The 14517-nt window shown below is 35.9% G+C and overlaps 1 protein-coding gene across 4 annotated transcripts in view; it reads right to left on the reverse strand.

Annotated features, from left to right (window-relative positions):
- RNF13 (ring finger protein 13) overlaps positions 1-14517 on the reverse strand; it is a 138614-nt gene that overhangs the window by 38273 nt on the left and 85824 nt on the right. For all 4 annotated transcript variants that reach the window (XM_033855324.2, XM_019934338.3, XM_019934339.3 and 1 more), the window contains 2 exons: positions 10745-10835; positions 5294-5399 (listed from right to left, as the gene is read on the reverse strand). In XM_033855324.2, the coding sequence (XP_033711215.1) occupies positions 5294-5399; positions 10745-10835 (197 nt within the window). The remainder of the gene's footprint in view (positions 1-5293; positions 5400-10744; positions 10836-14517) is intronic.

The raw sequence follows: 14517 nt of genomic DNA on the forward strand, positions 1-14517 counted from the left end.
GGTTTTCCCTTGTATGTTATTTTTCGTCTTTCCCTTGGCTGCTTTCAATAATTTTTCTTTGTCTTTAATTTTTGCCAGTTTGATTACTGTGTGTCTCGGCATGTTTCTCCTTGGGTTTATCCTGTATGGGACTCTCTGCCCTTCCTGGGCTTGGGTGGCTATTTCCTTTCCCATGTTAGGGAAGTTTTTGACTATAATCTCTTCAAATATTTTCTCTGGTCCTTTCTCTCTCCCTTCTCCTTCTGGGTCCCCTAAAATGTGAATGTTGTTGCATTTAATGTTGTCCCAGAGGTCTCTTAAGCTGTCTTCTTTTCTTTTCATTCTGTTTTCTTTATTCTGTTCCGCAGCAGTGAATTCCACCATTCTGTCTTCCAGGTCACTTATCTGTTCTTCTGCCTCAGTTATTCTGCTATTGATTCCTTCTAGTGTAGTTTTCATTTCAGTTACTGTATTGTTCATCTCTGTTTGTTTGTTCTTTAATTCTTCTAGGTCTTTGTTAAACATTTCTTGCATCTTCTCGATCTTTGCCTCCATTCTTTTTCCGAGGTCCTGGATCTTCTTCACTATCATTCTTCTGAATTCTTTTTCTGTAAGGCTGCCTATCTCCACTTCATTTAGTTGTTTTTCTGCAGTTTTATCTTGTTCATTCATCTGGTACATAGCCCTCTGCCTTTTCATCTTGTCTATCTTTCTGTGAATGTGGTTTTTGTTCCACAGACTGCAGGACTGTAGTTCTTCTTGCTTCTGCTGTCTTCCCTCTGGTGGATGAGGCTATCTAAGAGGCTTGTGCAAGTCTCCTGATGGGAGGGACTGGTGGTGGGTAGAGCTGGGTGTTGCTCTGGTGGGCAGAGCTCAGTAAAACTTCAATCGCTTGACTGCTGATGGGTGGAGCTGAATTCCCTCCCTGTTGGTTGTTTGGCCTGAGGCAACCCAACACTGGAGCCCACCTGGGATCTTTGGTGGGGCTAATGAGAGACTCTGGGAGGGCTCATGCCAAGGAGTACTTCCCAGAACTTCTGCTGCCAGTGTCCTTGTCCCCACAGTGAGCCACAGCCACCCCCCGCCTCTGCAGGAGACCCTCCAACACTAGCAGGTAGGTCTGGTTCAGTCTCCCCTCGGGTCACTGCTCCTTCCCCTGGGTCCCGATGCGCACACTACTTTGTGTGTGCCCTCCAGGAGTGAAATCTCTGTTTCCCCCAGTCCTGTCAAAGTCCTGCAATCAAATCCCACTAGGCTTCAAAGTCTGATTCTCTAGGAATTCCTCCTCCTGTTGCCGGACCCCCAGGTTGGGAAGCCTGACGTGGGGCTCAGAACCTTCACTCCAGTGGGTGGACTTCTGTGGTATAAGTGTTCTGCAGCCCACCCAGCAGTTACGGGATTTGATTTTACTGTGATTGCGCCCCTCCTACCGTCTTATTGTGGCTTCTCCTTTGTCTTTGGATGTGGGGTATGTTTTTTGGTGAGTTCCAGTGTCTTCCTGTTGATGATTGTCCAGCAGCTAGTTGTGATTCTGGTGTTCTCGCAAGAAGGAGAACACATCCTTTTACTCTGCCATCTTGGCTCCTCAAGATAAACTTCTGACAACATTGTGCAAGGCATGGATGGATATGAATAAATAGAACTCATCCCACATATAGTAGGAATTCTCTTTAAATTGTTATTTGAATATATAAATATTATAAATCACTTTATACAATACTTGAAAACAGTCAAAATAGACAATTTCTTCGAAATATAATTTAGTATTATGAAGTAGACAAGCATTTATACGTCCAAGTAATTATGAAAAAGATCAGCAGATCTAGATGATTTTACAGGCAACCTTCACCAGAAATTCAAGTAAACAATAATCCCAATTTCATTTAAAAAAACTATTTTCGATAGTAGAAAATAAAAGAAAGCTTTAATTTTTTTATGGGGCTAGCTTTATCTTGTCTAATTATTTTAAACTGTCGTAAAATATACATTTAACATCAAATTTACTATCTTAACCATTTTTAAGTACACAGGTATGTGGCAGTAAGTACATTCACGTTGTTGTGCTACCATCACCACCATCCATCCACCAAACTCTTTCCATGTCCCAAAACTGAAACTCTGTATGCATTAAACAGTAATTCCCCATTCTCCCCTCTCCACAGCCCGTGGCAACCACCATTCTACCTTCTGTCTCAATCTGACTACTCTAGGTACCACATGTAAATAGACTCATACAGTATATGTCCTTTTGTGACTGGTTTATTTCAGTTAGCATAATGTCTTCAAGATTCATCCATGTTGTAGCATCTGTCAGAATTCCCTTCCTTTTTAAGGCTGAATAATATTCCATTGCATGTATATGCCACATTTGGTTTATCTACTCATCCATCAATGGACAATTGGGTTGCTTCTACCTTTGGCTTATTGAAAATAATGCTGTTATGAACATAAGCATACAAATATCTGACTCCCTGCTTTCAATTCTTTTGGGTATATACCCAGAAGTGGAATTGTCGGATCATATGATAAATTTATGTTTAACTTTTTTGAAGAGTTGCTGTACTGTTTTCTATAGTGACTGCTCCATTTAACATTCCTACCAACAGTGCTCAAGGGATTGTCTAGTTTTGATGTCAAGATTATTCTAGCCCCATAAAACTAAAATTTTCCCCTTACCTGGACATTCAGATTGCTAATATTTTATTTAGGATTTTTGCACCTATGTCCAAGTGTAAAACTGGCAGATCATATTAGAGAAATTTGAATAACCCAAAATGCAAAGACAAACTTCATATATCATAATCAAAGAGAGTTTATACCCAAAATACAAGGATTTTTAGAATTTACAAAACAAATTCATGTAATCCAGCATAACAATAGAGTAAAAGAAAAAACAATGATTATTACAACAGATAGAAAAAAAGACATATAATGCAGTACCCGTTCATTATTTTAAAAGAAAAAAGGCAAATAAAAATTTATTTTATCTCTAATTCTTATACCATTTTTTTTGTTTTACCAGAAAATATAGCACAACGTTAAACAGGAGGTACAACAGGCATCCTTTGTTTTTTGTTCCTGACTTTCATGGAAAGGCTTCTGATAATTCAGTATTTTATGATGTTCATTTTAAGTTTTTAGTCATTAATCTTTATTGGCTTAAGGGTATTTACTTTTAATTTGCCAAGGGTACTTTTTGCTTGTTGTTTGTTGTTCTAACTGTCCATCCTTGCTTCTACACTGAAAACCCAGGAGAATCAACAAATTCAAATTACTAGAATAGGAGAACTCAGTAAGTTTGCAGAGATAAGATTAATATATAAAAATCAATAATGTCCAGTGTCCAAATGTTGGTCTCTAAATACTACTCTTCAATTAAAAAAAGCAGAACTCCTTGGAGAAATATCTGATTCCAGGGCTGGGGCAGAAAAATAAACAATGAGCCTGGAGTTTCTTATAGTACCAAACACTAAAGAAGTACTTACAAAACAAAAGGATGGGTCGAATCAAAGGAACCCAAGACCCAGCCTGCAGAGCTCCCAATCGCCAAAGCTCAAACAATTTAAACAACAAAAATAATGTAGTATTGGATTATTACCCAAAGTATAAAATAAATATACAGGGTACAAACTAATATAAATAAATGACTGAACAAATAAATGCCAAGAAGAGACAAATCTTTCTTACAAAAGAATTCTAAATAATAAATGTAGATACTTCCCTACTCCCAGGAAGTGGAGCTTAATTCCTGCCCCTCCCCACTTTTAGGACAGGCTATACTTAATGCCTCACTTCCAAAGGAAGAATAGAATAGAGAAAGAGAAAAAATATTAACTTTAGAGTGGAAAAACCTGGCAAACATTACCTAAACCAAGGGATGAAGGTTATCATCATCGGTGATGTCATGCAAATATCATGTACCCCCCTGGCATGTTAGGATGAGAAGGGCACTTGACTTTGCTGATACTCTTTTTAAAAACCTATAACCAACCCAGTCTACTAATCATAAGAAAAATATCAGATTAAGGGACATTCTACAGGATACCTGGCCAAGACTCTTCAAGGCTGTCAAGGTCATGAAAAACAAGGAGAGATTAAGAAACTGTTCAGAGATCAGAGGAGATTGGGAATACATGATAATTTAAAACAATGTGGTAACCTGGACTGGGTCCTGGAACAGAAAGAAAACATAATGGAAAAACGTAAAATCTATCCAGTCTGGAATTTAGTAATAGTAATGTTACCACTGTCAGTTTCTTAATTTTGACAAATGTATCATGGTAAAGTAAAATGTTAACAATGGGGGCAACTAGGTAAGGAATGTACAGGAACTCTCTTCTTTGCAATTTCTCTGTAAATCTTAACACTATTCCAAAATTAAAAGTTTATTTTAAAAAATCAACAATGTTCTTATACCCTAGTAATAACCAATTAGAAAATGAAATTCCAAAAAGGTCTAACAAAATACATGCAAAATGTTTACAGAAAAAAATTATTGAACTGATGTATATGAAAAACCAAAACAAATTAAAAGAAAGACCACAACATCATAGGAAGACTAAATATTTCAAAGACAGTGTTTAATCTTTAATCTATGAATTCAATACAATAATAAACTCACTGGATGTTAATATACTCTTTATGAAAAATAAAAAGGTTAGAGACAAAAATGGGATTGTTTCGTATCTTTGTAAATCTCTTTTAATATCTATCTTAATAGAATACAGAGGGATTCTCATATCTGCTTCTGCATTCAGTTTGTTTTGATATCACACACCATGTAGCCTCTAGCAACCTCTTCTATAAACCCTAAGAGAATCCCACTGTCTACCCATCAATACATCTTTTTCTCTTTATTTTTTACAATGCATTTCAAAGTAAGCTGCAGATATCAGTATACTTCCCCTCAAATACTTCAGCATATAAACTCATTACTTAAGAGTTTAGCATTTTTTATTAGTTCTTTTTTTCTTTTTATGTAAAATTTACATACAATGAAATGCACAAAATTTAAGTATGAATTTGGTGATTCGGACATTGCGCAACCCAAACGTCTCTCAAGATACAGAACGTGACTCTCACTCCCCAGGAAATTCCCTTATACCCTTCTGAGTAAATTCCCCATCCCTCTCTAGCCCCCCAAAGCAATCACTGTTTTGATTTTTTTTCTACCCAGATTATCTTTGCCTTTTCCAGAACCGGTCATATAAATGGACTCATACAATACGTACTCTTTTACGTAAGTCTTCTATACAGTGTGTTTTAGAGCCATTCATACTATTTTTTAAAAAGTATTTAAAATTATTTTACCTACCATGAAAATGACTATCAAGATGAGACAGATGCCCACTATGATAAGGAAGGGGATTAAGTAGTATTCCAGAGGAAGGCTAAATTCTGGAACTAAGATAATGTGGCCCCTGGAAGAAAAGAAAAATTAATAGTTGGGAAGTATTAAAAGTTGCCAAATTATGATGTTAATTGAAAACAAAAATATTTTAAAAAGGCATTTAGACATTATAATTCAATCCACTAGACACATCTCATTTTCTAACATATGATTTCTAATAATTTAAGGGATGCTTTTTCCAATGTTAAGTCAAGTTTACATACCGGCCAAAATAATTTGCCTATATAATTAAAAGAAACTTTTAGACTGGGTAGAGGAAATCAGCCAATCAATACTTACTGTGTCCATCCTGGAAACACGTCTTTACTGAGTTTAGTAACCTGAGTAAAAGTTAGCATATTTTACATGCAAAATCAGCATTTAAATAATGGCAGTGCCTCGGGCAGCATGCCAGCAAGAACCCCCTCCCCAACCAAATCACTGTTCATCAGTTCCTCCCATGAAAAAAATCTCTGGAGCCACTATTGACGAAAATATACTCCCCGTTCCCTTTATGCGTCACATGAGCTTGTTGTACCAAGTACAACAGATAGAACCCCTGTATTCCACATTCATCTGTGAGATATGGAATGAAAGAACCGGCAACAGAATTCTCAGGAGTTGTAGCTTCTCTCTTCTCAAACTTCTCCACAGCTTGAATGAAAAAAAAAAACAAAACAAAAAACCTACAAAATTGTGTATGTTGCGTGCGGGGACAGGGGGGTAGAGAGTACCACAAGATTTATTCTACTCTGTTACTAACCATGGTTAATACGGTTATATGGTTATTAACCATACAATACTGCTATTATAAAAATTCACCGGGACTCATGAAATGAAACGGAACAGAATAAGCACACTATCTGTGTTGCGTGAGCAAATTTTACATGGCAGCAAAATCCTGCAATAGAAAATACCCTCAGTCTAGGGAAGGGTCTGTAAATGGTCAGTGAGATGACTGATTTCTCCATAATATTCCTGTGCAACTCAACTAGTATGGTGCTAGCAACACTACTTCGTTACCCACTGCTGGCTGGTTTTTTAAGTAGTGACTCCAGGTACTTCATAACACAAGGGTTAAATGCAAAACAAAACTTCTCAACGTAAAAGGAAATGAAAACAAGTTGACTCCTTCCCCCATGTAGAAATGCTTAGGATGCCCTAGTACTCAAGAAAAATAACATGAAAACAAATTATTTCTATTCCCAAGCAATTTTTAAGTCTTCATGCTATTAACAATTTTATTCACATCCAAAGAGCTCCATCAATCTTTAACAAAAAGAAGAACAAAAAAACGAAATACCAGGAATTTCCCCCAATAATTTAAATATTTTCCAAAAACTGCTAACATTGCTAAAAGTAGCTTTTTACTTCACTTTCCAGCAGAATGACAAAAGATTTATATGCATTTTTGTAACTTTATATAAAATACTGAAGTGACTGATATATCATCAGTATAAAAAAGAGAAAAGCAAGCCTGGGCTGCTCTATTTGATACCATCTCTTCCAGCATGAGGTCAGCTCTGTAAACAATGTCCCTGTTCTTGGTACAAACCCTCTGAAACTGCCCCAGGGCCACGGCTGAGTTACAGTAACAAATGGTGCCACTTTTAAGTAGAAGAGCCTTTCAATGAGATGCTGATCCTCTGCAACCTCCCTAACTACTTCCACCAAACTGCTATAAATTAACACTGTTAGGGTTTAGAAGCCAGATTAAACTATATATAGATAGAGATATGGACACTGAGCTTTTAAGATACTTAGAGCCGTCTATCAACCGCAGACCCTTTAAAGATCTTCACAATATATCTTGACAGTAAACTAAAATGGTTTGAGATATAGCAGGCTATATAAACGAGACAGTTTATAGTTTACTGCATTTTCTTAACCAAATTGCTAATGGTGAAGGTGGTGACGGCGATGATACAGGGTGGAGAACTACAACAGAATATCAGTCTCCCAGCTTTATTTCTATTCCCTCTGCCCAGGTTCCCACAGCTGAGGCTGCAGACTCATCCCTGTCCTAATCCCAGATCAATCTGTACTTGAAGGAGGAGATATTTAAACAGCTTTTAGTAAGAATCTTCCCATACTACCTCCATGTCCACCCCTCAATATAGTACATTCCATGTGCTCTGCAGCTAAGACTCCATCATTGAAGCAGAGTCCTAGGCAACCTAGGAAATAGTGTCTCATTCTCCTTTGCATGAGTTCCCAGGTTATTTTCAAACCAGGTGTTAGGCCTAAACTCTAACTTCAATAATAATCTAACAGTAACAGTAATCTCTAATTTCCCAACCCCTCTGTTGACACAGGAGGTCTTGCCTTGTCTGTTTTGTTATCCAACCCCCATCATGAATTGGGAGATGGGGATTGACATATATACACTAATATGTATAAAATGGATAACTAATAAGAACCTGCTGTATAAAAAAATAAAATTCAAAAATTCAAAAAAAAATACTTTAAATATATATATTCAATCATCTTTGGAAGATGCTAGCAAACCAAATCATTTTAAAAACAGTAAATAAAGGGAAAGAATCAAATGTTTATCCTATCTTTCCTAAACAGACTGTACATCAAGGTAATCAAATAATTGATAAGGTGTGAGTCCTCTTTATAGAAGTATTTCAGCTAATAAATGAAGAAGGAATTATAAAATTAGATTACTTGCAAATCCTAAAGAGCTAAATGGATCTAGACAATGATCATTAATGATTGCTGCCCTCGCAAAGAGAGAACCAAATATTATGTCTCCTGATGGAAATACATAATAACACACATAAATTACTCCTGCCTCACCTATCCTCCTGGCCCCCCAAGCACACCTGAATTTGAACAAACCTCTAGGTCTAATGAGCAATTTACAGGGAAAATAAATAACAAAGGAATACTCTAGGCAATACACCAAGGATGCAGTCAGGAAAGTTTGGACTGTGGTTAAAAACTGTACAGGACAAATGACCCTGTTGCTTCAATAAATAAATGACTAGGAAAAAAAAAGAGTCATAGCAAGTGTATGGATTAAAAATAGGGTGATCACATGCCCTGATTTGCTCAGAAACAAATCTAAAGACTGAAATATGGGTTGATATTGAATTAATGTTTACTTTAAAAATAAAAGGTAAAATAATGATAATATCATTATATTTTTTATATATAACCTATCTTCTAGTGATATATTCTGAGATATTTACAGTTGAGATGATAGGATATATAGTACTTGCTTTAAAATAATCACGGTGTGGGGAAGAAAAGTGGCGGGTGGTGCTTCAGACCGGACAGTCCAAACAAAATTGGCCATGAGTTGATAATTCTGAAACTGAAGGATCAGATTCATTCTACTCACCTCCCTACTTTTAAACAGTATAATAAATTAATGGGTAGGTAGGCAGGCAGGCAGGCAGACCAACCAGCCAGCCAGCCAGCAGATGGATGAGGCAAATCAGTATGAACAGGTCCACAATCCGTTAAGCACAATTCTGAAACCTAAAAAGCTTTAAAAAGTAATGTTTGCAATTCATTTGCTAGTCAACCTGAACCTAACTGACATGATAAAATACTCATACATTTATTGCAGATATATATGTGATGTGATTATGGGATGCTGCCTCAAATCCTATTTGGATGTTACATAACTTAAAAATCTGAAAATGTTAAAATTCCATGTTACATCTGTCCCCAACAGTTGGGATAAGGGATTTTGTGGCCTTGCATTAACACGGGAAGGGTCTAAATATTAAGTAAATAAAGTATGTTACAAAATACTAAGTATTGTATGGTACTATTTTACGAGCACATTATCCCTAATTAATGTCAGTATTCAAACATGCAGAAAAAAAATTAAAAGCTTTTTAAAAAACAGTAGCTGTTGTTAGAGAATAGCATCATAGGGACTTTTGTTTAAATGCTTTATATTTCTGAATTTTTCCACATTTTACCAGCAGGTATGTATTACTTTTTTAATGTAAAAAGATATGACTTTACTATTAAAAACAAAAAAAGACTCTTTAAAATACATATTAAAATATACAGACTTTTTCTAAATGAAGCAATAATACTGAGGTAGAAGCAAGTAGTAGTTCTCCACCTCCCATTAACTACATAAATATGGCTGACAAAATAGCATCTTGCCTAACTATTTTTAATACAACATCCAAAACTATATTCCCTAACTTAATAAAATTTTTCTGAGCGCAGAATATGTGAACAGTATTTTAAATATCAAAACTGTATAGGGAAAATGACAAAAATCATAAACAAAAAATCTTTCCCTCTCTTTCTTTTATTCATATCCAAACTCAAATATTCCTGGATTTCTTCCCCCCTAAATAATTAGAATTCCATTTCATTGTGCCAGTTTCCTCTTTTGGCAAATGCAGATAGTAAGAGATAATAATAACCTCTAGAGGGTTGTTGTGAGAATTATAAATGTAAAGGTCTCGTTTCATGAGTGCCTGGCACTTGCTAATTCCTCAATAACTACTACTGCTTTTATTATTAATACTGTTGTTATTGCTCCTCTTAGTCAAAAGGCTGTTCCTGTCCACTATGCTTTGGGGAGCTGTTTCATGGAAGAAGCTCTGAAGTGTTAATTTAATTGCACTATTTCTATATAAGATAAGACAGTTGTGCCTTAAGTTAGTTTCAGTCTATTTGTTACCATGGTAATGAGATTTGGGGGAGATGTTCCATAAGAAGTTTCTAATTCCAAATCAAACTTTTTAAACTTGAAAACAAACTTTCTGTGTTTGTAAAAGTTAGTCACTTAACACACTGTGTTTTGGATTCTTTGTTTATAAAATAACATTTCTTTTTAATAAAATACAAACATGTCTTAATGAAAAGTATCATATAAATGTAAATCAGGGACTTCCCTGATGGTCCAGTGGTTAACAATCTGCCTTCCAATGCAGGGGACAGATGCGGGTTTGATCCCTGGTCGGGGAACTAAGATCCCACATGCTGCGGGGCAAATAAGGCCACGTGCCGCAACTACAGAGCCCACACGCCCCAACGAAAGATCCTGCGTGCTGCAGCTAAGACCCAACACAGCCGAAAAAAAGAAAGTAAATCACATTGCTTCTAAATACCAATAGTTTGATTAAACTATAAAAGGGAAAGTTTTTTTATCTTTTTAGTAACATGGGTGGCTTAATCTCTCTAGCATAAATGTATTTGCAATATGCAATCCTACACAGAACAAACAGTACAATACAGTAAGTCTTAAAATCATGACATAAGAAGATATAGTTTAGCACGATAGAGTACATTCTAAAACAGAACTTTGATTACAACTAATCTTACATAATTCTACCCTAATAAAGACAATAATTTTTAGCTACATGATTATTTCTTATATCCATTACTTACCCTTTTTCATATGTGAACTCATCTTTCAGGGAATTAGCTGATGATTCGCCAATAAAGACAGATGGAATGTCAATTTTCTTTAGTACCTCAACTGTATAAAACAATAATAAAATTATTCTTCAAAGCCCATACTTAGTGTAAAATCAACTTAACCTTCTTCATAATAACAGCAAATACAACTGGAAATAATTACAATCAACTTGAATTATCTATTAGTTGATTTTCCAGATTGCACATTTATACCATCATCAAAATGGTTGAGAAACATTACTACATTTACAGTAATAAAAGCTAACATTTTGCATATAACATTACCACACTACCTCAATAGTCCTGAGATTGAAATATAACTCCTATTTTGATTATTTCCATTTGATTTATTTGATTTATTCCTCTACAAACATAATTAACTATTAGAAAAGGAAGAAGAGGAAGAAATGTAAAGTGTTTTTTCCACTCATAACTTAATTCCTAAATGAAAAAGTGAAAAAAGCTTTTTGTTTACATACCCATTCCCACGAGAGGTGTAAGCCAAAGAATGTAAGAAGAGACCATTTTACAACAGTCTGAAAAATGACACCACACATCTAAGGCTTTACAGAGTGAAGGGCTGACAGTTCCAAAAGGGCACAGGATAGGGAAGCTGGGTAAAGTTCTACTTCCTCCTAAGCCTGGAGTTCATGATAAAGTATTGTGTTTTGATTCGTGTCCTACGAAAGTTTACTTTTATATCTATGGTAAAAAAAAAAAAAAACTAAAATCAAATGCCAACAAAAAAAGAACTTTGCAAAAATTACCCAGTACTCGAGAAATAAAAAAAATCATCTTACTCTTCCTATAGAAAACGCAGCCATATTTTTAACTGTGAGTTATTTTAACAGATTTGGCTTTAGAGGAAGTCCATTTGCCTGCTTTTGTTACATTTTTTGCAACAACTTTGTTCTACATTTCTTTTAAAAATGTATATTAATTATTTATTTAAAAGAGGGGGGTGGATACAAGTAAAGAAGAACAGAACACAGCCATAATCCTTCCCACCCAAAGACAAGGCTTTCATTTGAAGCAATATAAACAGTTCTTTAAGTTTCGACAAATGCATACAATTATGTGAGCACCACCACGATCAAGATAAAAAAATGTTTTATCATCCCTCCAAATTCCCTCATGCCCATTTACAGTCAACCCTCACCACAACTTCGGCAACCACTAACGTATTTTTCTTTAATTCTTATAAAGACAAGTTTTAAAGTTTTAAAATCTTGGTATCCTTAGTAGAGTACATTTTTTTTTTCGTTTTCAGATTGTTTGGATATATGCAAATAAAATCATTCATTCCGTACGTTCTCTCTCTTTCTGTCTCTCTCTCACACACATACCTACATACATGCCCATATCATATAAACCCTAAGAGGGAAGGAACGAAAGTGGTTAGCAGAGGAACACTTAATCACTATCTTTATATTACTAAGATCAATAAATATTTAAATTTTTGTATTAATGGGATCATCTAATAATGGGGAAAAAGTATAGGCTTTTTCCACTCAATGGTATACCTCAGATATCCTGTCATGTCAATAAATAAACATCTACCTCATAATTTTTAATAGCTACAGAGGTACTGTTATATAACCATATATATTTTAGGGAGATATTTTCTGTCATGCTAAGAGATCTTTCTCTTTCACATAAGTTTAAATTTTAATTTATTTGATAATTAAAACTTGGAATTGTATACCCTTTGTAAAATGCTTTACTCTTTCATGAAGATACTCTGATAAACTCGAGAAGGAATTTTTGGCTTGTAACTACTGGCTTAGAATTATTGGAAGCAACATAACTTCCCTGAGTTATGATATCTAATGAGATGTTAAAAGCTCCTCACTTTAGTCAGAAGATTAAGAAGGGGGAAATGATGTACACAAATATAAACAGCCATCCTGGAGACTCTGCAACATCAGTTATCTACTGAAAACAAAACCAAATGTTTTAGTTCACAAAATACTTTAAAAACACGAAATCTTAATTCTGATCAACAAAACAACTCTGTGAAGTATGCGTGCCAAGTAGTATTATCGTATCACAGACAGATTATAATTGAAGCAGCCAGCCCCAACCTCTCCAGACGCACATGTCCAACTGCCGGTTCAGTTTTCCCATTTGACTGCCTAGCAGATGTTTCAACCTTAATGTTTCTCAAACGGAATCCTCAATATCTCTTTTCCACTAATCAGTTTTACTTCTGCTCTTTCTCATCTCTGTAACTAACTATTCACCTAGTTTCTCAAGTTAAACATCTTGGAGTTTTCCTTGTCTCCTCCCCTTCTTTTATGCCTTATATCAAACCCTATCAACCTCAAAATATATCCATAATCCTATCACTTCCCATCACAGTCACCGCTAATACTCCAAACTGCCATCGCCTCTTGCCCGGCTGCTGCACCGATGTTCTAACTGGTCTCTCAGTTGGCACTCTTGCCCATCTCTCACCTTCAGTCTATTCTCCAAAGAACAACCAAAGTGATCCTTTAAAATCTGTCAGATCACCTCACACCTCTGCTTAAAACCCATGTAAAACAAATCCCAAAGTCCCACAAGACCCAACATGATCTAGTCCCTGGCTCCCTCTCCAACTTCATCCCCTGCAACTCTCTCCCTCCCTTGTTCATTCTACTCCAGCCACTGTGATTTTCTGCCACACCTTGAAAACACCAAGTATGCTTTATCTTTGAGCATTTGCATTTGCCTGCCGTTCCCTTTCCTCGGAATATCCTCCTCCAAAAATCTGCATGGCTCAGCCTCTCACTTTAGACCTATGCTCAAATGTCAAAGCCTCATAGCAACCTTCTCTGATCACCCTATCTAGAATAGCTATCCTCCTCTCATCCCTGTCACTATGTATCCCTTTAACCTGGCATGTTTTTCTTCATAGCACTTACCACTACTTGACATATACCATACCTCTTTGATTATCTGTTCATTTCCTCTCTTCCACCCTAGAATGCAATAATAACAATAACTGCAGCAATAATAATAGCAGCTAAATAACCATTAAATAATTACTAAGAACCAGGCAGTCTTCTAGATGTTTTATATGTCATAAGCAACAAACCAGTGAGTTGAGTACTATTATCATCCCCATTTAACATATCAGAAAAGTGAGGCACAGAGATGTTAGGTAATGTTCCCAAGGTCACAGAGCTGGTAAGTGGTGGAGCTGGGATTCAAACCTTGTAAGGCAATACTCAGAAACCATACTCTTTAACTACTGCATTCTGCTACCTCAATGAAAAGTATGAGCAAAGCCTTGAAACTGTATCATTTCCTGCTGTAGTCATGATGCCTAAAAGACTGCTTGATGCAGAGTAGCCTGTCAAAAAATATTTGTTGAAGGCAGAAAGCAAGGAAAAAAGGAGAAGAAACAAACCCATACTGGTAACTTGCCCTATTTATACAGCTAGAAATTTGCACAGCCTAGACCCAAACTTGAGGCTGAGACTCCTAATGTAGATTCCTTCCACTCTGCTATGGCATGGGTTTTCTCATATACCTTCTTTCATGTGATCTTCAAAACTTTGTCAGGTCAAATAAAAATTAAAATTATTCACACTTTTACAGATGAAAATAAAGGGCCTGGAAAGGTTAGTAACTTTTCCAGCAGCACAGGTCAGTTCATATATCAACTAACTTGGAATAAACCCACATTTCCTGGTCTTGAAGTTTGTATTCTTCCCCACCACATTCTGCTGCTGCCTCCTGAAGATGACAAATGTGAT

Source organism: Tursiops truncatus, chromosome 4 (assembly GCF_011762595.2).
Source record: "Tursiops truncatus isolate mTurTru1 chromosome 4, mTurTru1.mat.Y, whole genome shotgun sequence".
NCBI classification, from domain to species: Eukaryota; Metazoa; Chordata; class Mammalia; order Artiodactyla; family Delphinidae; genus Tursiops; species Tursiops truncatus.